Source organism: Staurois parvus, unplaced genomic scaffold (assembly GCF_062004578.1).
Source record: "Staurois parvus isolate SC_StPar_1 unplaced genomic scaffold, SC_StPar_1.0 ptg000021l, whole genome shotgun sequence".
Taxonomy (NCBI): Eukaryota; Metazoa; Chordata; class Amphibia; order Anura; family Ranidae; genus Staurois; species Staurois parvus.
In genome coordinates, this window is record NW_028317817.1 from 6711072 (window position 1) to 6738138 (window position 27067).

Consider the following 27067-nt stretch of genomic DNA (forward strand, 5'->3'; position numbering starts at 1 on the left):
ATGGGCACTGATAAGCAACACTGATGAGAAGGCACTTATGGGTGGCTCGAATGGCTTTGACAAGCATCACTGGTGGGCATTGACAAGCATCACTGATGGCCCCTAAAAGGCAGCACTAATATATGCCACTAATAGGCGGCACTGATGGGCTGCACTGACTAGCACTGATAGGCGGCACTGATTGGAACTGTTAGGTGGTACTGATAGGCACTGATTGGCGGCACTGACGAGCACTGATAGGGGGCCCTGACTGGCACTGATAGGTGGCACTGATGGGTGGCACTGATGGGCGGCACTGATAGGTGGCACTGATAGGCAGCACTAATAGTTGGCACTGAAAGGCAGCTCTGATATGCACTGATATGTGGCATCGATGTGCACTGACGGGCACTGGTATGTGGCATTGATGGGCACTGACAGGTGGCAATTATGGGCACTGACAGGTGGCACTGATGGGGCTTCACTGATCATCAGGGCACTGATGATCAGTGTACATGTCCCCTCTGAGAAATGCCGCTTACTGGCTCTCATATCCACATGCGCTGTCAGCGTGAGGACAGGAATGCTGATAACCAGCATTTCCTATTTACATGCAATCAGCTGTGATTGGACACAGCTGATCATATGATAGAGCCTACGTTATCTGCTCTTTACTGCGATTGTTGATCCACTGTGTCCCAGGGAAACAGCGCACCACTGATCACCACGCCACGCGTTCCCGGGGCGCACATGTGCAGCTACATTGTGAGGACGTCATATGATGTCCTCCCAGAATGAGAGACCCACCGCCTTTCCGTCATTTCCTTATTTGGTGGGCGGGAGGCAGTTAAACAATTCCATTCTCTTTTATTTGCATTCAAGTTCTGAATATGTTAAAGTGGAACTGAACTCAAAAAGTGAAGATTTGCTATGTGATAGAAAACATTTAAAAATGTTTTTTGCCTAAACAGTACTCTGAAAAAATTTACGTTTTGTCTGGAATTCCTCCTGAAAAAAGCAGTGCACCTCCTGGTTAGGGTTTCCAACCATCTATAATTTTACAGAGTTTGTAAATATTGGTCAATTTACAAGCTGTCCATAAATATTTGTTAAGGACGGTGGTTGCCCATAAAAAAAGAACTGCATGCACAGCTGGACAAATGCCATTTGGCAATCTTCTGTGCACAAGCATTTTGCGGCGATAGTCGGGTCCTCACCTATGCTGTGGACAGTGCATAACATCATGGTGCACAGCGCATTGGGCATGCTTAAAAAACATTTTCACACCAGCCGCCATTTTCATCGCAGGAACTACAAGGGAAAGACACACTCATTCTGCCCACTGCTTGGTCACACAGTCTGCCCTGCTCTGCTGCTCTCTGTTCTACCCACTGGGCTGACTCTCTATCAGATGGTAGCAGAGGGTTTCTGGCTTTTCGCCTGACTGTGCCTGCCTGACTCCTACTGCCACCCACCCTCTAGTGTCCAATTTATTTGGTGATTGGTATGATTGGTATTGTCAGGATACGGGTGTTCTGCGGCATCGCGTCGGGCGGCGCATGCGCAGAACACCAATACTCACTACCCGGCGGGCGGTAGGACCTGGGTGCGCATGGCGGCGGCGGGGTTCGCGCATGCGCACTCGGGATCGTGAATGCGCGCCTGGCACCAATGACAGCGGGAGGCGGGCTATTTAAACATAGGAACAGGTATGTCAAGTTGCCGTTTGGTCTTGTATCCTGTTCCTGATTCTGTGTTGCTGTATACTCCGTTGCCGACCTCTGCTTGTTCCTGATCCTGCTCTTCTCCTGCTTAACCCCTGGCTTGCCTGACTATTCTTCCGTCTGATCCCTGGTACTGTATTTGCCCGCATCCTGCTGAATCTGGCTTGTGACCTGACCATTCTTAGCTCGCTCCTATTGTACCTCGCTGCCCGCATAATACTGACCCGGCCTGTCTGACCTCACATACCGTACCCGACCATCCATCAGACCAGTGTATCTGTCTGCCTTTTCCAATTAGATTCCGTTCCTGCACTCCCCTGTCAGTACTCTCTACCACCGCAGGACGCACTCGGGGGTCGCGACCTGGTTCCAGTCTGCACCAAGTCCATCCCCACCATCAGGGGCCCTGGTGAACAGCAGGCTGGGACTTAGACCCCGCACCCTGAGGGTGTCCATGCAGTGGGCTGCTAGAGACTCTGCCAGGCGGTTTATAACAGGTATGTATAAGGATTTGTGTAGTCATTAATGAATGAATGCAATGGCCAATGGATGGAGCTAGGAGCCATCTACTGGAGCAAATGAATATGGCATCATTGGCAATTTGGCATGCAATGGAGCAGTACCACAACTGGGGGCAGTAATCAATTAATGCAATGGTCAAAATGGAATGGATGGATGGAACAGTTTGGTCTGAGGGCCAAATAAATACATGGCATGGAGCACTCTACTACTGGGGTACTTATGAATAAATTACATGTTTGGTTTTTCTCCTTCTCCCTCCCTTCCTTTTTGTGCTATTAGGTTTGTTCTCCCCAGACCCCCAAATACATCACTGCTTTAAACAGCCTGTTCCACCACTGCTGCCAATGCCTTGCCTGCTGCCCTCCCTCCCTAGATCAAGTAAACTGCACCAAACACAAGGTCAGCTGTCTGACTGCAATCATAAGTACCACCTGTCTGCTGCAACTCCTGTCCTGAAGCATTCCCTTTAGCTTCCTACAGCTATATCATGCAGTAATCAAATGCACAATTTGTTGCAGTGTGCAGTGTACTTTTTGAAGACATTATCTGCTATAGTCTCATGTTTGGTTTTCTCCTTCTCCCCATTTTTGCCGTTAGATTGTTTCTCCTTGGACTAATTACACTAATTACACTACTGCTTTAACCAGCCTGTTCCACCACTGCCGGCAACGCCTTACCTGCTGCTTGCTGCCCTCCTTGGATCAAGTGAACTGCACCAAACACAAGGTCAGCTGTTTCTAAATGCTTCAGATTTTATTTTTGGAAGATTTTTCACCCAAATATTTATTTTATGTACAGTCTAAGGCTAAATCCCACTGCTTGCCACCATTGTCCTCTCCTCCCCCTATGAGCACACCTAGCCACCATTATTATCACTTTCTAGCACTACTGTATTTTTTGTATTTTTGATGTTGTTCTTTAAGCCATTTTTTCATTGGTACATTTTCCCCAGGCCACTGTCTATCTCCCAATGAAATGACCATTATAAGATTCAGTTCTCATTGACTTCAACAGGGCTCAGGTTTACGATCCCACTTTGGTTATGTTTGCTGAACCAGTGCCTAACCAAACCTGAGTACATTAGGCTCAACCCTACATATCAGCTTACCAACTATCCTGAGTCAACCTAAACTAAAAAGTAACACATATTTTTAGTTGCAACTCTATGTGATAAATAATTAACTTCAACTTTTCTTTCAGCATGTTCTATTTTGAAATGCCCCATTGAAGATATAATAAATAACCAAGGTCAATATGCGACAAGAATTCATTGTAATACCTGAACAATATCAGCAGTGGGCTTCTGTATATGAAATGATTTAATGATGGCCTCTATTCCTCCTGTTCATTCACAGCAGCTTGACAGATTACTCTGACAAGTTGCTCACAAATTGATAAGGGGTTTTGTAGCATTAGATAATTTATCAAAACTGTCTGAGATCATGTTTAATGGACAGCGCCCACATGAACATCACAATAACTTGGTGTTTCCTTATCACTACATCATAAACAGCAGGGCACCACAATCAAGATGAAAAAGGAAGCTATTTAAAAGGATAGTAAAGACCATACCATGTTATTTTGACACTGTTATCAATATATTTGTGACACCCATCAGTAATATTAATGGTTTTTTCACTTAGGATGGCTTTGCTATGCTCTGCATTAAATTGAAACTCGGCACTAGCTTGTAAATTTAATTTGCCCTCCCCGCTCTAAATGAAGTGTGTAATGCTTGCTTTATCTGGGGTAAAGATCTATCACAGTACATTGTTCATTTTAACCCAATGTGCCATGGAGACTGGTGCTGTGTCTTATTTCGTCCAGTAAATATGGGCAGGCTCTGCGCCTCCATCACGTATGATGATACCAGTGATGGCACTTGCTCCTATATTGTATGTGAAGATGTCAGCAAAGACCACCTAGAAGAGAAGCTTTGGAGACTGCATGTTGTAAGCAGAATCAGCAAGAAAGAACACTGTGGGACCCTGCTGGATTTACTCTGCGATAAGTCAAAACAAGCATAATAATTTGTCTATATTGTTGTTTTATTTTCTTATTCTTGGGGGGGGGGTGTTAAATCATCCCAGAGTTTGGCTTTAATGTATATGACAGTTCTTGTTATAGAGAAAATTCTCTGTATCTGTCTCTTAGTAGTACTATCCCTGGAAGCAGGAAGTAACTGCAAACAGGCTGCAGGAGTCTACCAGCACTGAACTGCAACATATGATGGGAACAAGGCAAAAACAAATTGTTTAATCAAAAAATGCCAATAGTTTCAATCTACATTTATTCTCCCAATAAAATGTAAAGCAACTTTGCTAATACAGGTCATATACTTAGACATTTATTATTTCAGTATCACAGTCTTTACTCAATGAACTCTTCTATTTTTATTTTAATGTAATAACTTTACTTTGTCATTCATTGCTTCTATTATTTCACAGTAATGCTTTATTTTATGTGTACCTTCTTTTAAGAATCAATTGTATAAATGTATTGCATTTCTATCTTAAGTTTCTAGTCTGTTTAAGAATACCTTTCAATATAAAATGCCAAATTGTTTTATGTGTGTATGTTAACCCAAATATATATGTGCCTGTGTTTTCATAGTTGTTTAAATGTAGCCTTTTCTCTTTTTAAGTTTTTCTTTGATGTGAAATACTTGGTGATCCGATCAGACCCCTTTTTTCTGTTTTATTCTGACCACGGCAAGGATGGAAGCAGATCCATCCTAAGGTGGTCAGTACTTGGGAATTACAGGATGCCATGTGTTTGTACAGCATGCCTTTTTTATTAAAACATTTGCCTTATATCATTATTTACCATAATGTAATGGTTTTACAGAGAAAGGATTCACATTCTTGTAAACCACATTGCCTATTTGGACATACTATGTGCGTCCACAAATTAAGGACATGCAGTAGAACCCATGAGATTGTATTTTCTCTCCTCAGTCAGTTCCCGGCTGTAATGTAAAAATGATCCAGGTGAATGTTTAGGTGCCTAATAACTTTTTACAGGGGTGCACTGTAGCACCCCCTCCCCCTTGCCCCCCATTGCCCTCCCTCTGTTGTTCCTGTGCTCTCTCCCCAGAGTCCAGGACCGCAACCAGTGATTTCAGGATAGTGAGCAGGAGGAGGTCAGGGATCATTTGTTCCCCAATCTAATCTTCTGTATAAAAAAACCTCCAATGTCTCTATAAAGAGAACATGTCACCTGCCCAAAGCTATCACATATGGGGCTTGTTAGCCTCCTTGTGGTAGCAGTAAAGATAAATAAAAAATATAATATAAAAATAAAAATATTTTAATTAAGTACTGTGTAGGTATTATAGGTACAGATATTTATAACCTCTCCTAAAGATGACATAACTCCAACTCAGAAAGCCTACATCTTGAAGAATGAAGCCATCTTTGTTCAAGCAATATCCAGGGTTACATCTTTTTCCTGGACCGATACTGCCTCAGAGCATGTCACCCTGTGACATGCTACAAAATTTCAATCTGATCTCATAGATGAGAAGAGACCGAGTACCTGCTACTTTCTTCCTGCCACTTACTTATGACATCATCTCAGTCTAGCCATAATCACTTGAGTAGTGTAAAAATGCATACATTTTAAATTTCTTTTTAATGATAAAAAGTACTGTTTTTATCTTTAAGTTACACTGTAGACATGTGTTGTAATATATAAAATAAATTACACCCACTCTCCTCTAAAATGTAGATTTTGTCATAATGATTTGCACTTGTACTAAAAGGTCCACTTAGCATATAATGGAGCTACACATTTACACCTATTATCAGCATGAAATACTCATCTATTTCTTTGTGATATTGCATTTCAGTGATAATATCTAGAGATGAGCGAATCGAACCTGGCGAAGTGGAATTCGTTTCGAATATCAGGAAAAATTAGATTCGCATCGAATCCGAATTTTAGCAAACTTCGGGTGCACGAATCGAATTTTTCCCGATCAGCCGGCAAAAGTGTCACTGCAGAGAGCTCCGCTATTTCTGACAGTTCTGACAGTTCATTTACAGCGGTTGAAACATTGTATCTATTTGTTTCCATTTAGGATACAGATGTTTTTATTCGGAAATAAATAGATACAATGTTTCAACCGCTGTAAATGTGAAGGAACTGTCAGAGAACTGTCAGAAATAGCGGAGCTCTCTGCAGATACACTTTTTGCTGTACTGGAATTCTTCTTCTTTTCATTCTTCTTCTTCTTTTCATTCTTCTTCTTCTTCTTTTCATTCTTCTTTTCATTCTTCTTCTTCTTCTTTTCATTCTTCTTCTTCTTCTTTTCATTCTTCTTTTCATTCTTCTTTTCATTCTTCTTCTTCTTCTTTTCATTCTTCTTCTTCTTCTTTTCATTCTCCTTCTTCTTCTTTTCATTCTTCTTTTCATTCTTCTTCTTCTTCTTTTCATTCTTCTTCTTCTTCTTTTCATTCTTCTTTTCATTCCTCTTCTTCTTCTTTTCATTCTTCTTCTTCTTCTTCTTTTCATTCTTCTTTTCATTCTTCTTCTTCTTCTTTTCATTCTTCTTTTCATTCTTCTTCTTCTTCTTTTCATTCTTCTTCTTCTTTTTTCATTCTTCTTTTCATTCTTCTCATTCTTCTTTTCATTCTTCTTTTCATTCTTCTTCTCATTCTTCTTTTCATTCTTCTTCTTCTTCTTTTCATTCTTCTTCTTCTTCTTCTTTTCATTCTTCTTCTTTTCATTCTTCTTTTCATTCTTCTCATTCTTCTTTTCATTCTTCTTTTCATTCTTCTTCTCAGTCTTCTTTTCATTCTTCTTCTTCTTTTCATTCTTCTTCTTCTTCTTTTCATTCTTCTTCTTCTTCTTTTCATTCTTCTTTTCATTCTTCTTCTTCTTCTTCTTCTTCTTTTCATTCTTCTTCTTCTTTTCATTCCTCTTCTTCTTCTTTTCATTCTTCTTCTACTTCTTTTCATTCTTCTTATTCTTCTTCTTCTTCTTTTCATTCTTCTTCTTCTTCTTTTCATTCTTCTTCTTCTTCTTTTCATTCTTCTTCTTCTTCTTTTCATTCTTCTTTTCATTCTTCTCATTCTTCTTTTCATTCTTCTTTTCATTCTTCTTCTCATTCTTCTTTTCATTCTTCTTCTTTTCATTCTTCTTGTCATTCTTCTCATTCTTCTTTTCATTCTTCTTCTCATTCTTCTTTTCATTCTTCTTCTTCTTCTTTTCATTCTTCTTTTCATTCTTCTTTTTCTTCTTTTCATTCTTCTTCTTCTTCTTTTCATTCTTCTTTTCATTCTTCTTCTTCTTCTTTTCATTCTTCTTTTCATTCTTCTTTTCATTCTTCTTCTTCTTCTTTTCATTCTTCTTCTTCTTCTTTTCATTCTTCTTTTCATTCTTCTTCTTTTCATTCTTCTTTTCATTCTTCTTCTTCTTTTCATTCTTCTTCTTCTTCTTTTCATTCTTCTTTTCATTCCTCTTCTTCTTCTTCTTCTTCTTCGTCGTGCCCCGTGACTGCCTAAATGAGTGAAGTGTGCGGTGATTCTAAGATCGACGGCACTCATCTGCATGTCATACTGACTGACAGTATTATTTCTCTTCCCCAGCAGACTCCAAGGGCATTTAAATTAAAGGTACAGTGTTCTGCACTAATATAAAGGCTCTCTGAAGCCTAGAAACCCTTTTAATAAGTTAAATTTGCGGCGAATAAATTCACATCGAATCGAATTTCTCCCGCAAATTCGGCGAATCAGCCGAATCGAATTTTTGAATAATTCGCTCATCTCTAATAATATCATCTGTCATTTTTGTTTGGTTTTCATGACAGCTTTCAAATGCCATCAAGGCCATGCAACAGAAAATTTAAAACACATACACCCAAAGCACCTTAAAATGTGTTCACAACTTTACCAAGTTATTCAGACTTTGTTAGATTGATTCAGAAATGTTAAGCAATAGAGTTATATGTCTTCCTCAGTAAACATCAGCACTTGAACAGAGACCAGATAACTCAATAATTTAGAGTGGACAAGCAGATGTGGCTTACTAAGCTTTCAATTAACCCTTTGACACCATTTCTCCTAGAATACTGATAAACAAGTTTAAATGTACTGGGATTGGATTGTAAATTGACAGTTTGCAAGACATTGGTTTCAAGAGAGAAGGCAAGCAGTTGTTGTGATAAACAGAATTTAGTGGCGTACCTGTGGGATCCATTCTAATACTATAACTTTTAACTGTCTCTAGCAGTGACATTGTAGATGACCTGGGACAAAAAGTATGTATTTTTCACTCAAACTAGAAAGTTTAAAAATCTACCCAAGAAAAATACAATGTAAATGTTTCCTTTCAATGTTTTCTTCAAAGCGGACCTTGAACTTAAAGCAAGGTCTGCTTTCTTATTGAGGGCCACCTTACTAAAACGCTATACTAAAGTGCCAAAAACTGTGTGGGGGGGGAGATACTTTGTTTACCTTACCCCCCCCCCCACCAATAATGCATGATGATGATGTGCAGAATAGTCTTCTTGCAGGTTTTAGCTATTCAGCATTCTCTGGGATCTTGAAGGATTGTGATCCTACAGGGTTCTTTTTTAAAAATGGATCTTGCTTTTTTAGTGCAAGTTTTGCTTTAACAGGAAGAGATTTACAACATACTAAAAGATTCATTTTACACTGTTCTGGGCTTTCAGATCACTTCAAACATTCAGTGACATGACAAGTTAGATAATCATCCCACACCTAACCGCTGCCAAGCTGCCCAATTGCTCCTTCTTCCTGTGAGGCAGCAGGTGCTTTAGCCCAGGAGTCTATTTCTGCTCCATACAGATTAGATTCAAATGAGTTTATTTGACAGGCAGCACACACGGCATCATTCCACCCAGGGTCACCCCTTTACAAAATATCTATCTCTATAACGAAGCCCTGGGTGGGTGAAACTTTCACGCATACTCATGAGCATAGGTGTTTAACAGGACATGCAAGGATGAAAACTCTCAAAGCTTCTGCCCAACCTTGAAGGGCATACAGGCTGGTATCCAAATAGCAGCTCTACTTCATGCTGCCCAATACCTAGATTTGGGAACATCATATGTTTGATGGGATTGGATGATAGGATGGTTAGCCTTGGGAAGGGTGTTCACCCCCAAAAACAAAACATATATATATATATATATATATATATACATACACACACACACAGGTGTATAAAATCAAGAATCTAGGCACACAGACTGGTTCTACAAACATTTGTGAAAAATGGGTCGCTCTCAGGAGCTCGGTGAATTCAAGTGTGTACCGAAATAAGTTGCCACCTGCAATAAGTCCATCCGTGAAATTTCCTTGCTACTAAATATTCCATGGTCAACTGTTAGTGGTATTATAACAAAGTGGAAGCAACTGGGAACAACAGAAACTCAGCCATGAAGTGGTAGGCCACGTAAAATGACAGAGCAGGGTCAGTGCACGCTGAAGCGCACAGTTCGCAGAAGTCACCAACTGTCTGCAATAGCTAAAGACCTTCAAACTTCTCTTCAGATTAGCACAACAACAGTGCGTACAGAGCTTCATGGAATGGGTTTCCATTGCCGAGCAGCTGCATCCAAGCCATAAATCACCTAGTACAATGCAAAGCATTGGATGCAGTGGTGTAAAGCATGCTGCTACTTGACTCTAGAGCAGTGAAGATGTGTTCTCTGGATGAATCACGCTGGGCCATCTGGGCAGAGGGTCAACTCAATATTGAACCCTATGAACTAAGACTGGGATGCTATTAAAGTTCATGTGCGTGTAAAGGCAGGTGTCCCAATAGTTTTGGCTTTACTTTTACTGTGTATATATATATATATATATATATATATATATATATATATATACAAAAGAAAAAGAACGGTAAAGGTGATTTTCAAGGCACCATATACACAAATTTGATTAAAATGTCCTTGTATTACATATATCCATTAAAATAATAGAATAAAATGCTCAACTATGAAGGAAAAATATAATGTTTTGATTTGTACATATTATTGCATATCCTTCTTTAACGTATTCCCATACATACAGTACAACATATATCAATAGTAAAATTCACGTTTTATGTACTCATTCCTACAAAGACACATCAAAGGTTCATTTCATTGCTGTTTCCCAAATACAGCACGCTTGACTGCATTTCCCACCTTCCTAGAGCTGCTTCTTCTTCAGGAAATTCATGGAATTATGGAATGGTTCATGCAAATTTTATTTTTTTTGGTAAAAAAAATTAAATAATTGCCTGCACAAAGGTGCTTCTGGGAGACACACCCACATATAGATAGCACATCCATTTAGATCCACCAGTCAGATACAGAATCATCCATGAGATCAGAGGCACAATCCAGGACTTTTCTCACAGTGTGGTTGTTTTAATTTACTAGTAATTTACTATTTACTTTTTCGTGAATGCAGAACAAGGGATATTATGTATCCCTTACTCATTCAAATGGGAGGGGCAAATTTGTTATGGGGCATATAGATTATTCTAGAGCGAGCTTCTGGATTCCAATAAGTCTTTCTCCCTACAGACCATCACATATTATTTGGGGGAGACAGGACGTAAGGATCAGGAGGTCTTTGCCCCAGTAACTCCCATGCTATTTTTTTAAATTTAAAAAGGTAGGGTCCCTCTAAAGAGTTCATAAAAGACCCTTATCATAGTATGCGAGAAAGTGGGGCAGTGAGTGTTCACTCTACCTCTTGAACCATACCAGGTCACATGCCCATAACATTGGGAGGGTGCCTTGCACGTGAGATGGCAAAGCTGATACCCCAAGTGGATGAGACTATCTGAGGGGGAGGGGCTTATTGGAATCTGTAAGCCCCATTTTGAATAAATTAACTCCCAAATCTTCCCTCGTACATGAATGAGTACAGAATACATGGTACCCCTTGTTGACCACTCACAAAAAATAAAAATTTAAGTACAAACAGCAACAATGAGAAACTTTTGAAGATTTTGACTTGCTGCCATATTGGACATTGATGCTGCCTTGCTCTTACTCCCATTGCAAATGCCAGCTCCCCATTAGCTTCTGAATGTAAACTGCTGACGTTATTAATAAAGTATATGGCTATGACCATATCCTCACTGGCCTGTTTAGAAACAGAAGATATCAGCGATTCAGCCAATTTGTTTGCCTTTTTTACCCAACTGTGAACAGACTCGGCTTGGGTTGAATGTTTGACCCAAACTCAAAGTTCATGCCTATTCACAAAGGGTAAACATTTCATGCAATGTAAATGTTTTATTAGTATTCCTCTGGATCTTAGCATTAATTCAAACATTTAAGTTGCTGATAATATTTCCAAAGTCAGTAAAATAATTGGTATGTATTGCACTTACGGTTGACAAAGTTTAATGAGGTCTTGGTCCGTCGTCCCCGGTGGAAGTCCTCTAATATATAAGTTTGTTTTACTCAACTGCTCCGTACTGCTGTTGCTGCTGTTGTTACTACTGTTTGTGCTGGGGCTGGGGGGAGCCATGGGGTGAGGAGCTGGTGCATAAGACTGCTGCAAATATGAAGAAAAAATAATATTAAAATGACAACAATCAAAATAGGTAGTCCTATTTATTGATTTGAATATTTATTTAGGGAAAGTTTAAGGGTACTTTACAAAAACAAATTTCATATCATACAAGCAATTGTGAGATAGGTAGATAGATAGATAGATAGATAGATAGATAGATAGATAGAAACAGAAAGACAGAGGAAATATTGTGCAAAATTTGAAATGGGTGCTAATATTTTAGTAGTTAGTTGTAAGATACTTGAAAGATATAAATAAGTGGGGAGGTATATAGTCTTTACTTCTTTCATTGTTACTTTTAAAATACAGTTTTTTGCAACTCTGACAAATTGCATTAATAAAATTTTCCGTAGGGGCAGGGGCATATCTACCGCGAGGCAAACAAGGCGTTTGCCTAGGGCGTCACTTTTTAGGGGGGTGGCACCGCCCCCCGGAAGAAAAGACCTTGAGAGCAGCGGTGGACAGAGCCATGCAGGGCTGCCAGCAGAGGGGTACCTTCGGTACTCTTGCAGTGGCTCGGAGGACAGCAGGAGGATCGATGTGGGGGAGGGCAGTTGCAGAGCGATGCTCCTGTACCTCTCCCTCCAGCAGCTGATGAGCCGGGACCAAGGGACAGCCTGGAGCAGGGAGAGGAGAGGATCCGAAGGAGGTGAGCTGTGCTGTGGTCTGTGGGATCTCCCTGTCTCCCTCCCTGCACTGCCAGATCGTATGGGTCTGCACACACCTCCTCCTCCCCCCCCCCCCTCCTGGTGCACGGAGATCAGCAGCCCTTGGAGGAGGTGTGTGTGTGCAGCTCCATACGATGCGAGAAACGGAGAGGAAAGAGAGGGGGGGGAAGAGAGAGGGGAGAGAGAGAGAATAAAGAGAGAGGGGGGGGGAAGGGGGAGAAGAGAGGGGGGAGAAGAGAGAGAAGAGAGTGAGGGGAGAGAGAGGGGAGAGAGAGAGGGAGGGAGAGAGGGGGAAGAGAGAGAGAAGGGGGGAGAGAGAAGAGAGAGAGGAGATGGAGATAGAGGAGAGAGAGGGAAGAGAGAGATGGTGAAGAGAGAGGGAATGAAGAGAGAGAGGGAATGAAGAGAGAGAGGGAATGAAGAGAGAGGGAATGAAGAGAGAGAGAAAGAGGGGGAAGAGAGAGAGAGATGAGAGCGAGGGATGAGAGCGTTAAAGGGAGGAGAGAGAGGGGGGGTAGAGCGAGAGAGGGGGAAGAGAGAGAGAGAGATGAGAGAGGAGAGAGGGATGAGAGAGAGAGGGGGATGAGAGAGGAGAGAGGGGGGGAAGAGTGTGTGCGCGCGCGAGAGAGAGAGGGGGGTGAGAGAGAGAGGGGGGATAGAGCGAGGGAGGGGGAGAGAGAGAGGAGAGAGAGAGGGAAGAGAGGTAGGGGGGAGAGAGAGGGGGGTGAATGAGAGAGAGGGATGAGAGAGAGGGAAGAGCGAGAGGGGGGGAAGAGCGAGAGGGGGAAGAGACAGAGAGGATAGAGAGAGAAGAGAGAGAGAGGGAAGAGAGGTAGGGGGAGAAGGAAGAGAGGGAGAAAGACAGAGGGAAGAGAGAGAGAATCATATATATATATATATATATATATATATATACACACACACACTTATTGACTCTCTCGCTCTCTCATTGGGGGGGCGCAAAATTTTTGTGTTGCCTAGGGCAGCACAAAGTCTAAATACACTGCGTAGGGGCATCTGTGATTAAGCTCTAAAAAGGCAAAATGCATCTCAGGAGTTCTCTACAGGTGGAGAACAGAAGCTGTAGCCATATTTCACCCATTTCATTCACATTCATGCAGCAGGAAACATATTAGTATATATGGCGCAATCCCAGGAAATTGTCAGCCCCTACAGGCCAGAGATGTCACGCATTTAAATCAATAAGAAGAAATAAATATAAAAGTAGGGGACATAGACATAAGGGCTATAAATAACCATAAACACATTCTTAGCAATAAAGAGGCATAAAGGTCCATACAAATCCATATAGCAGGTAGGGAATGCACTGACTGTGACATCACTACAGGGGCAGACCTGCAGCAAGGGGGTGTGGTAACATGTTTTGGAGCTCTCTAAAGCTAGAGTGTTCTAAAACACCTTACCATCTCCTTTGGAGCTAGAGCTCTCCTAAACATGATGCCACTCCTCCTGACTGCAGGTCCTTCCCCGTAAAGACCACACATCTGGTTCTAAGCTCCATGGTGGTTTCGCCTGACTTCTAGGTTCGGCTGCTGGGAGGCTTTGCTTCCTCATTTGTGGCAACAGGGTGGAGCTAGACCAGACCTAGACTAGACCACAGGTTGACAATGCTGCTGTTCAAGGAGGGTGGAGGGTAGCCTCCTTAAAACAAGAGTTTGTTACTGGCTGGCTCACCAGGTGAAAATAAACAAAAAAAAGGCTAAAGATTGAACTACAACAGCAACTACATCTAAGGACAGGTAAGCTGAATATATTACAGTTTTAGTTCTGTGTTTAGATACTCGTTAATGTCCATTTAAAACTACATTAAAAAAAGAGTAAATATGAGATGCTGGACTCCAATCTTTTATCCACCAAGTGACCGCAGCAGCTCTACAACAAGGCAAGGGGTTCCCCAAGTAAAGGGGGCTGCTAGTATTCAGATGAAAACTAAAAAAAGAGTGCAAAAACCTAGTGTATGTCTTATCAGTCCAAGATGCTTTATTTCTTGATAACAGAAAAATAAGCAGAGACCAACATGTTTTGGGGTCCAACAAATCCTCTTCATCAGGGCTTAGATAATGTGGTAAAACCAGCTATTTCCAATCTATTAACCACTGTTCTGAAGAATAATCTCTGAGCACAAAGAGCACAAAGGAGCAGGCTAAACAGCCATGTGATCAGCAGGTTAGTAAGATACTAACCTACTCATCACAAGTTCATTTAGAGTTTTTTTGCGCTTCTAGAGATCATAAGACACATGTTTCGGTGCTCTTTTTCAATTTAAATATATATGTTCATCTAAGACAACTCTGTCCACCAGGTGACAAAGCTTCAGTGCAATTTTACTGCAGAATGAACATTGTTATCAGCATGTTAGAGGAAGTGGAAAAATAACAGCACCACTGACAGAGACAATAGGCAATAAAGCTCAGGGAACAAAAATAATTGTAGATGTAGTACTAGAGGCCAACTGCATTACAACCATTCCAGTGTAAGTTGAAAGTGTCTTTAATAAGCTTGCTATCCTCACTGATACTTTAAAGATTCCCTCTAGTAGAGTTAATAAAAGAATGCACATGTGTACCAATGCACATGCTCACTGTGGGCTGTGTGCATATGAGTTTACAAAAGGCCACCATCCATCACTACAGACAATCCTAGATTTTATTTAAATACAACTTTTATTAAAATTACCCATGATTAAATGTATAGTTGATTTTTAAAAATAGTTTTTTACATTTTTTTCTGGGTCTTAAATCACAATATAGTCCTTCATCCACCCAGCTTAAATTGCAATTTGCCATGATATGCATGCAGGCTCAAACATAGCCACGATAATTGGTCTTTGATAGTGAATGAATAGTGCTGAAAATACTAAGAATAGCAGCAGGCATATTTAATGCAGTCTATAAACCTTGCTCCTCTGAAATCAATGAACAAAGAAGTAATCTACAACATTCCGCAATGACTTTCTAAACAAATAAGCAAAGACAACAATAATGTTGTTGCATGCATTTTACTGTTACTGATTGTTATAATCTCTAATAAGAAATACACAGTATGTTACAATAAAGTAGGAAAAGGGTGGATTTAATTTTGACGAAGGATCGGTTCACACCAGAAGACTTTGTGAGAAATGCATGGTCCATGAGCATTTCCTGCAACTCATTCAAAATGCACTGCCATTGCAGGTGCCCATACATTGTTAATGGCCCCCCAAATGCAGATCCCAAATGTATTTTGTTGTGGCTTGTTTTTCAAAGGTAGTGCATGCACAACTTTTTGTACATTCTGATTATTATTTGCAGCCCATTCAAATTAATGGTCTGCCAAATTGCATTGCAGGGGAATGCACAGGAATTCTGGTGTGAACCTATCCTTACAGTGGTTAATAAATTTTTTAGGGTGTTACACTGTTTGCATTAAATGCTTTTACATATTACTTTATGGGTTGTGTTATTGTCTCAAGCTAGAAAACCTGCCAAATTAGATTTTTTAACGAATGTGATCACTCACACAGGCAGCACTTAAAAGCTAAACCACTGTATATGGAGGCAATTGCCTATTTGAATCAGCATGCATGCAGTGAACACATAGGTATGCAAGCAATTTATTATCAATAGAGATAAACAAAATGTCACTAGAATTAAATGCAAACGAGCCCCAATCCTCAAAAATCAGACCCCCAGGCTCCTTTCACACTGGCATCATCCATTCAGTCAAGTTTTTGCTAAGATAAAAACAGATTTCATTTACATCAGTTTTTTTTTTCCATTTACATCAATTTTTTGTTTGCTTTGGTTTTTAAAATGGAACAAAAATGTAGACTTGTTTAACTTAAAAAAATGGACCAGAATGAAAGCAAACTAAAAACTGATGTAAATGGACAAGATCCATTTACATCCATTTGCCCATAGGAATACATTGCTGTCCATTTTTCATCCATCAACAGATGGATAAAACCAGACAGATGGAATGCCAATGTAAAAAGGGCCTAAGGTCTTCTTGACACAGGGCATACAATACTGTAAATCTGTGCAGTGCCATATTTACCTGGCATGGAACACTTGTGCGTTCCCATGCCAGCAGTCCTAATTATGTCTATTGGGACACCGCGGCTGCATGGACACAGCCACTGTGTTCCAAAATGACATCCACATAGATGCGGGTACATGTGGGTCCCTAAACTCACCCTGAGTGCATTTGGAGACAAGCACCTGCACCCACACAGATGTCATATTAGGACACAACAAATGTATCTGTGCAGGTACTGTGCCCCAATAGACATTGATGAATTGCCTGCATGGGTATGTATAAAACACCTGTGCGTACCTGTGCAGGTAACATGACCCTGCGTGGGTCTAAAGTATTGTACACCAGGTATGAATGAGGCCTAAATATAAAACATATAATTTCAGTTGTAATGTATATAACAACACAATCATAAAAATCACATATAATCTTTGTTAATGAAAAACGATAAAAAATGTTTTTATTTGATTCTTTATTTAAAATAACACCTGGTGATAAAGCCTTGATGACCCATGTTCAGGCACTTTATGGTAAAGGGTGACAATACTCTGTCCCTGTTTTTCAGTCTTGCTCCTGCATTGTTAGCCTGTACACTTCTAGTGGAAACCAATTGCACAGGAATATTCCCTCACTGTCACCATCAGGAAGCCTGCAATGTACAATGACATGTAACAACTGCTAGAATGCCTGAATGTAGACAAGAAGTGGCTGCAAAGACAAAAGATGAAAGTAGTAGCACTTGGATGAATGTAGCTAGTGTTTAACCTAAATGCCATCCAGTTGGGGTTTAGATCTACTTTAAAGTGGAGCGCTATCCAAAAGGTGAGGTTCTGCTTTAAGGCTTCCTCCCCCCATCCTTCCTCCTCCCCAAATGACACTTTTTTTTGGGGGGGTGGCGAGTACCTAATTTTGACAGGTGCCCCCTCCCACTTCCAATCTGACTGCCTACCCCCTCCCACAGACGACTATGGGACCATGCACAGTGGGCACTCGCCTGTGAAGCTGCAAGCTGTCACAGCTGGGTGTCCACAGTTGAAATGCAGGTGCCAGTGCAGAAGATGGAGGGAAGGTGAGCACATCGTTGCATCCTGGGACAGGTGAGTGCCTGTTTATTAAAAGTCAGCAGCTACAGTTTTTGTACCTGCTGACTTTTAATAAACACAAAAAGGCTGGAGCACTGCATTAAGAAATAATAGTTGCACCCCTACTAAGAACTGCGCATATATATATATATATATATATATATATATATATATACCTGAACAGCAGTTCTCGCGAAATACTTTATAACTTTTCTTTCATTAACATAAGTTTCAATTCAATTTTATTAAGCTTAACTTCCATGTTACAAACTATTAATGTATTCCATATGATAGAACTGCTCTTTTATAAAGGTTTTGTTAACTGTATTAGCATTTCAGCTAGGAAATACTTCCCACAATACATTGCATGTTATTTTTCTAAGCTTCCTAGAGACCGAGCATGGAAAGAATTGGCTTTGAGGAGAGGAAAAGGTTCCTGCATTCTGCCATCTGCCTTTCCCAAGAGAGGAAAACAGGTATAATGCATAGGCTTATATGTTCTACAAAAACCAGCTTGACGAAACCTGGCAGCAAAAGCACCAAGGAAAATTCAATAGTTGACATCTGGAGAAATGGTTTTATTTTTTTTTAAACAACTACCACCTGCATTCTGATGATGGTATAATATAACCTTTAACTATTTTACTAAATAAATGCCAACAAAACAAAAAGAAAAAAATATCCTTCATGAATTTTGTAACATGCCTCTAATGCCTACTAGTGATTCACCAGTACTGATAATTGCAAAAGAAAAAAAAACTGAACACCGTAATGCATATATGATAAAACGAAGAGCAAAGTCCAATTTACGGTAAGTCACGCATTCCATCTTTTAATTCACTATGGTTTACTCTAATGTATGACAAGTTTTATTAAAAAGTAGGTAAAAAAGTGTTTAGGGATGAGTTTTGGATGGGTTCATAGTGACTCTTGAGGGTCTGAGATTCCAAGTTTATAGTGAAATAGTGAAAGTAATGCCTTGCCTGACCTTGCAGCTGTGGTCATCAGGGATAGATTGGCCAATGATGAGGGCTTTGTTATTTGCCAGCCCCCTTGGTATAAAAGGGTGCATTTTCGGCAGTCATCTGAGTGTTTTGGAGAAGGTTAGGGAGAGCTGGCAGTCTGTATATGAAGAGTTAGTTGCTATATGGTGCTATACAGTATTATACTGTCCTAAATTACTATGGATTGCAGTGTAGTGGGCTCCATATTCTTTTGTACCTACACCATTCACAGCACAGAGACCAAAGTCTTTTTTAGGACTTCAATTTTGTGCATGTCAGTAACATCTGTTGCTGCTATTTAGCTGCAGTTGTCTGCAGGTGCTGCTAATGTGCCCTCTTCCTCCTCCTTCATACTTTTCTGCTAATAGACCTGCTAATCGATAAGCCTGTAAACTGGCTAAGAGAAGTCGGCCACACAGCAGTAAGGGAGCATTAAGAGGCAGTGATGTTACAGTTTACTTCACAACTTTATGTGAAATGGACTCCAGGGATAAGGAGGGGGTGGGTAAGGAGATAGTAGACTTTCACTGGCTGCGACCCATTGGAGAGGGAAAAGCTCAGAAGATGCACAACAGCAGTGAGGGAAGATTTTGTGCGGGGGCAACTTGCAGAGGACTGGATGGAACTTCCATACTAATCCATCTGATAGCACTGACTCGCAGGTACAGGTCACTATTATGCCCAGGATTGTTCCACAGAGGTCTTCAATTTGTGTCTATCTGTTGCTGGAAGCATTGCTATGATTTGCAACATCTACCTACAGTATATCATTCGTGGTAAAAGTAACAGACATTTAGGTACTAGATTCATGAGGAACCACATAATTCTGCATGACAGGGCTCAGTGGGAGAAGCAACTACCACAGTAGCACTATAAATGTGTCATACAATGCTTCCCCAGCTTGACCACAGCTGCAAAATTTTGATAAATCTAGTGTTGTACTTTAAAGTTTGCAGCCTATCCAAGAGCTCTGGCACTGTGAATGTGACACACAATGATTCCCCAGATGGACTGGAGCTGCATCATTTCTATTATTTGCTGCAGGGTAAATCCTGTGTTATACCTCAGAGTTTGCAGCCAATTCATGAGCTCCAACACTGTAAAATTGCCACACAATGTTTCTGCAGCTCATATGCAGCTAACATAATCTAATGTTTGCTAGTAAAGCCTACATTTCACCTTAGAGATTGGGGCCTGTACTGGTGCTCTGGAACTGTAATGGCTTGCTCACTCAGATGGCAAGGGGAGTGATAAAAGGTGGTGGTTGAGCCCTGGTTTTACTGCCCACTGACCACTTACCTAAAGAAACATATGCAGCAGCACAGGACTGTACACAAGCTGTGGTTTTGATGCAGAAAAATTAAACTGCATGTTGTATTCATCGGACAGTACCACCTCTGGGCAATACCGCAACCTATTTAAGTATATGAGGCTATGCTGCAACCACCGTGCAACTGTATGCAATATATGTGATTGCACCCTAGTGGTTTAGCCCTTTTAGGGTTAAAACCACAGATCGATTTTCAATGGGGAGACAAAGGCTGCCACATGTGAGAAAGAGCTCTACAGATGTCAGACAATTGTAACTCAGCTCAACAATTTTTGTTTTCTCTCTAACAAAGGTGTTTACATACTTTCCAGCTACTGTACAATATTTGTGGCTATTGTCTCTTAGTTAAAACACTTTTATGTTTATTTCAAAATAAAACCTGCCTTGTCTCGCCCCTTTTAAATTGCAGCTTATCCAAGTTGTTTTTCATACTGTCCATTCACTGTACAATATCTATGGCTATTACCCATAAAATAATGTTTATTCAAACTGAAATGTACCTCATCTCTATTCTTATATTGCTGCCTAACTAAGTTGCTTACTTACTGTCAAGCCATTGTAGAAATTGTTTCCCAAATAATACACACTAATATTTATTTTAGGATAAAACCTGCCTTATCCCTCTCCAACTACACTGTCTGCATGCCATACAGGGACTGTATAATAGTTGTGTTTATTGTCTCTCAGATGATATGCTGTAATATTTGCTTCAATATAAAACCTGCCTTCTTCCTCTCTATTTGCAGCCTTTTCAAGTATCCATGTACTGTCTTTGTGGTGGCAAAGTTCTATAAAAATGTACCCAAGTCTGCATTTTGAATATTTTAGGAAAAATTGGGAATAGAAGGATGGGAGAAAGTTTGGGGAATGTGGAAATTCCCCTTATCTCTAACTTCCCATTTTCTCTCTTCGCTTATCTTCACTTTATCAATCCATACTAGTTTTGGCCATTAGTACATTTGCAGTTTACATGCACTGCTGTAACAAATGATACATGCAAAATGTTTGTAATGTCCGCTAGACTGAATAGCAGTCTACTTTTTACCTTTGTCTTATACTTAAACATGTACAACGAAATCCCCCTTCCCCCATTATATGGGACTTTATAGGAAAGCTTTAAACAATATTAAAAATTACAGAATATTCTATATTATAATTGTATCTTAAAAGTTGTAAAAATTAACAAATTCCAATATAACCATCCGGTATTGTTATTATTATTATTATTATACAGGATTTGTATAGCGCCAACAGTTTTCTCAGCGCTTTACAATATAACGGGAGACAATACAGCAACAATATAGTTCAATACAAGAGGGTTAGGTGGACCCTGCTCCTTAGAGCTTAAAATCTAAGAGGGAGGGGCATGTTATTGTATTGTATACTGTATACTGTATTGGTATTGAATACCACCCCCTCCATTTCTGTCCCCCATTTGTGTATGACCTGTAAATAAATGATCTATTACCAAACTCCATGTTTTTAATCATCTTAATACCAGCATGTTTAAAAAAAAATGGCAAAAATTAGATATCCTTGGGGTGTCTACTTTCCAAAAAGGCATCACTTGGGGATGTGGGAACTGTCCTGAAATTGTTATTGTAAATGTTTTAAAACATATTTTTAACCACTTCACACCCTCAAGATGTACTTGTATGTCCTCAGGTTGAAGTGACTGCAGATGTGATCCCAGTACCAAAATGTGTAGCCAGTTTAGCCAGATAATGTGATTGAGTGGCTCTACAGCTGCACAACAACTCTTGCAGGGTGCAGAAGGGGGTCCCCCCTTCTGTCTGCCACATTTACTGCACTCTCCTGTGTGACCGGGTAGCCCAAAACCACTGCCTTTGAGTGTCCTGGAGAAGGTACATCCTTACTCACCCCCCACCATGGTGGATTTCACAAAGGATTTTGTCATTTCCAGTTCTGCTGTACAAGCCATTAACAGCTTGTAAAGCATCTGACCAAACCAATCTCGCTTTCATCAGATGCTTTTAAAGTCAGAGGAGAGACCCCAGAACATCCAGTAAAGTGTGCTTCTAACTACCCTTGATGTTGTTCAACCCTTGTGATAGCAATAAAGTTTATAAAAAAAAAAACTTTAAAGAGACAGTGTAAAAAAAAAACAAAAAAAAAAAACAAATTTAATATCCCCCCATACTCACATGCAAATGCAAACTGTAGGTACTGCACGTATAAGTAAATGGTGATTACATCAAATATGTGAGGTATCACTATGAACTACAGAGCACGAGCATTAACTCTGTTTAGCTCTAAATGGATAACCTTTAAAGGCTTTAAAAATGTTGCCTATGAAGATTTTTTAGGTAGTGTAGTTTGTCACTATACCACGAGCATGTGCAATTTTAAAGAGTGACATGGTGGGTCTCTACCTGTCCTGAAAATAGATGTATTGTAATTTAGGACAGACTACAAAAGCTTAAAACAACATTAAGTCTAAAAGCGAACAGTTATTATATTGCAGTTTACCAATCCTTAGATGTTATGGTTGCATATGTTTTATTTTTTAGGCTTTATTTTTACCTGCTGTTGCAAGTTCTCCTTCAAAGTGTATCAGTTAGAGTGTTGATGCAAAACTATTTACCACTGTCAGAGGTGTTTATACTGATCAGCATTTTTATATAAACCAGACTGCAAACGTACCTCATCCTTCTATATTGTATAAAGAACCACAAAAACCAAGTGGGACTTTACTGCTACAGAAGACGGACAACCTCATATTGTGATATAAAAACATGTTTATTGAAACATATCTTCCAAAAATTTACCATAAAAACAGTATTTTAGCTCATTTTCTTTCTCCACCTTTATGTTGGGATTACCAGGTATGAGTCTATTGATTTAAGGATGAGTGGTATTGGTGGAACGGTGAGAAATGTGGATGTTCCTACTTACTCTCCATGGAGAGTGTGCGCAGGATATATCACATATGTTTGACATTGGCATGTGGATAGTTTTGCTGTCTGCCTCTTTTGCCAGTGAGTTATCTAGTGTGAGTCACACTTGGGATTTTTTGTTCCCCTCCTTTTCTCCTCTTCTTCTCCCCTCCCCCTTTCTGTCTTAGGATGAAATAACATTATTTGGTCTATTTACAGGGCCTCACTGTGTGGGATACAAAGAGATTTGGCCGTGTCTGCAGATATTCATCTCTGACCATTTTAACCGCTATATGGATGCTGCTACCCTTTATTACTGTTCATGATGTTGTTATGAGTTTGTGGAAAAGGTGTCTTTTGATAAAGTGTGTGTAATAATTTCAATTATTTAACTAATGTTATATATATATATATATATATATACATGTATCTTCCAGTTAGGGCATTGGACTTCTTTGCCTCCAACTCTTTCAGGGTCCTGAGGAAGCTAATGAGCGAAATGCATCGACCTCTGAAGGACTTTGATGTCATGATATATAATTCTGTAAATTATTGGGCTGATTAGCTAAAACTAGGACTTTATGGTACATTTTTGGAAGGTATGTTTCAATAAACATGTTTTTATACAATAACATGAGGTTGTCTGTTTTCTGTACCAGAAAATTCCCATTTGATTTTTGTGGTTCTTTATACTGATCATCATTTATTTACAAAAGTAAGAACCTTTATTCCGCCCTCCCCCTCCAAAAAAACCTGTTGCTGTAACTGCATGTGTGCCCCTGTGCTCCATCATTCAGAGTGGAGGCTCTCTATTACAGGAGATGTGTTACTGTCAAGATTACCAGGTGAAACAGTGGTAAAAAAAAACCTAAAAAAAGAAAACAAATGCAGCCACCACATCTAATGACTGGTAAGCTTCTATATACTGTATTACATTTTTGGATTTGGGTTTATAAAATATGAAACAGACACATCCCCAAAACAAATTGCCATGCAAGGTGCAAATATGCACAGCGATGCACATTATAGAAAGAGCCACTCCATGCAGCAGACTTTAGTTCCACTTAAAAGCTCAACTCCAGTCACCATCATTTTATTAGTTTTACCTCTGCTATGTAGTCATTCAATAAAGGGTTTGACATACACTTTAAAAAGATTGCTTTGATAAAGCAGTTCCTCGTATTTTTCTGTCCCACCTGCTACTGCCATAAGCACCACAAGTATTTCACTGCTACTGTCTTCACTTGGCCTTTCACAAAATAAAGTCATACATTGAGTGCTAGATTTAGAAGAATGATGGCAAAAAAAGCCCAAGTGGTCCATCAAGTCTTCCCCATTTTTTGTAACCTTTTTTTAAATGCATTTTTTCTTGTTTTTTAACTTCCTTGTCTAAGTAAAATCTATATTTGTCCCAAGCATGTGTGAATCCACTTACTGTTGACTGTCTCATTACCTTTGCTAGTCTATTCCAACTATCAACTATTCTACTCAGCAAAATAATACTTTCTAAGGTTAGTTTTGAACTTTCCTCCTGCTAGTTTGAGGTCATGTCCCTGTGTTCTTGACCTTAGCTTTTCATTGAACTTTAGCTGGGAACACTTGGCAGATCTTATTTCTCCTCTGTAAATTTAAATCTAAATGTCTACTGTAGTTTGCTGCAATTGCACATACTATTTTGTAAAAAAAAGTTTGGAAGTATATCTATTTTATTTTGATAACAGCTCTTTCATACATATTCTTTTGCAGCAAGCCCTAGTCTATTAATAATGTTAGCTTTGAACATGTTACATACTATATGTATGCAACATGCTAATAGTTGTGCTCTTAAAGCCACCCCAGTGGTGGACATTGGGCATTGTGTGTAGGCTACATCTGGCCACATTGACAGACCTCTGTATCAATGCAAGTTATGCATCATACACTATATTGCCAAAGGTATTGGAACACCCCTCTAAATCATTGGATTCAGGTGTTCCAATCACCTCCATGGCTAAATGTGTATACAATCAAGCACTTAGGTATGCAGACTGTTTCTACAAATATTTGTGAAAGAATGGGTCGCTCTTAGGAGCTCAGTGAATTAAAGCGTGGTACCGTGATAGGTTGCCACCTGTGCAACAAGTCCATCCGTGAAATTTCCTTGCTACTAAATATTCTATGGTCAACTTTTAGTGGTAATATAACAAAGTGGAAGCAACTGTGAACAACAGCAACTCATCCATGCAGTGATAGGCCATGTAAAATGACAGAGCAAGGTCAGCACATGCTGAAGCGCACAGTGCGCAGAAATCACCAACTGTCTGCAGACTCAATAGTTAAAAACCTGCAAACTTCATGTGGTCTTCAGATTAGCACAACAACAGTACATAGAGAGCTTCATGGAATGGGTTTCCATGGCCGAGCAGCTGCATCCAAGCCTTAAATCACCAATGCAAAATGTCGGATACAATGGTGGAAAGCACGCCACCACTGGACACTAGAGTAGTGGAGACATGTTCTCTGGAGTGACAAATCACGCCTCTCTGTCTGGCAATCTGATGGACATGTTTGGCGGTGGCCAGGAGAACAGTACTTGCCTGGCTGCATTGTGCCAAGTGTCAAGTTTAGTTAAAGGGGGAATCATAGTGTGGGGTTGTTTTTTAGTGGTTGGGCTTGGCCCCTTAGTTCCAGTAAAGGGAACTCTTAAGGCATCAGCATACCAAGACATTTTGGACAATTTCATGCTACCAGCTTTGTGGGAACAATTTGGAGATGGCCTGTTTCAACATGACTAAGCAGCAGTGCCCAAAGCAAGATTCATAAAGACATGGATGAGTGAGTTTGGGGTGGAGGGACTTGACCAGGCTGCACAGAGTCCTGACCTCAACCCGTTAGCACACATTTGGAATGAATTAGACTGGACCTTCTCATTTGATATCAGTGCCTGACCTCACAAATGTGCTTCTGGAAGAATGGTCAAACATTCCCATAGATACACTCCTAAAACTTGTGGACAGCCTTCCCAGAAGAGTTGAAGCTGCGTGTAAAGGCAGGCGTCTCAATACTTTTGGCACTATAATGCATTTCCTGAGGGGGTGACCAGCGGTATGTGCTTGTAGGAGAAAGATCAATATTTTGTTTGTCCTTCTGGGAATGTAAACTCTGATATTCTGTAAATTAACCACTTTATGGTGTAACTACTTCAGTTTAAATGTTTTAAATTAGATGTTTATCAACTAGTTTCTTAGTACCTTTGAATGGGAATTCATTGAAATAATTATAAAAGCAATACTGTTTAGGACAATTTAAAGTAAATGTTCCAAGAGAGAATACAGAGGCTGATCTCTTTTTGAAAATGCTATCTGACAGGTTTCCATGATAAATGCTTAGTAGCCCCTGCTCAGGCTAACAAGGTCCAGTGAATTGGCTGCCACTGGCTAGTGCAGGCTGGGGAAAGGTTCATCCACACCCAAAGTATACTGCAGAAATAGGAAGAGGTAGCCTGACCACCGCACACCTTGCCTGGTCCGAGTGGTTAGCTGGTAAAAGCAGCCTCAGCTCAATTCATCCAAGCCACGCCAGGATTTAGGGCTATCTCTCCCTATTTGTACAGCTATCCAATTAGTTGTTACACATCAGACATATTGGCAAAAGATCAGAAGTCTATATCTGCATACTTCTGGGTCAGTGAGTCAATATATTAAAGCATGCAGATAAACATAATAGCCAAACTTCTAGCGATTTGAAAACTGGAGGTCAGCAATAGCAGCCTCCATTTTTCTCTGCTATAGGTTTATTTTTCAATCAACACTCACACCAGACACCAGAATTCAAAACAGGAAAATCTGGCTTCAATTAGATAAGATCCCATTGCAATTCAATGGTGCAATTAGCTGCTAGTCACAGATGCATAGCAATAGCACTCACAGGCTCATTTCATATGTGGCCAAGCATGACTGAAATACTTTCATTTGTTTTCTGCTCATTTTGAATGTCTGTTACATAGCAAAACATGCACTGCAAACATTATAAATGTGCTGTTTTCATTGAAAGTTCTCTTTACAATATCTTTAGCCAACAAAGAAAGCATAAAATAGGACCTCAAATATGAAAGCATGCTTAGATTACCCACAATATGTCACTACCTTCTAGCTATTATCCTACAACTTTAATAAACTTAACCACCCATTGGGAAATACATTATTTGTAAGGGTTTATTTATACCTGAAGGGTGATCAGCAGTGGATCATTTTTGCAGTGCAGCCCCATTCACTTGATTGGTTTGCATTCAGTTGAAGC

General features: G+C 40.0%; 1 protein-coding gene across 2 annotated transcripts in view; it reads right to left on the reverse strand.

Annotated features, from left to right (window-relative positions):
- Positions 1–27067, reverse strand: part of RBMS3 (RNA binding motif single stranded interacting protein 3) — a 751114-nt gene that overhangs the window by 535527 nt on the left and 188520 nt on the right. For both annotated transcript variants that reach the window (XM_089690799.1, XM_089690800.1), the window contains exon 2: positions 11589–11755. In XM_089690799.1, the coding sequence (XP_089546925.1) occupies positions 11589–11755 (167 nt within the window). The remainder of the gene's footprint in view (positions 1–11588; positions 11756–27067) is intronic.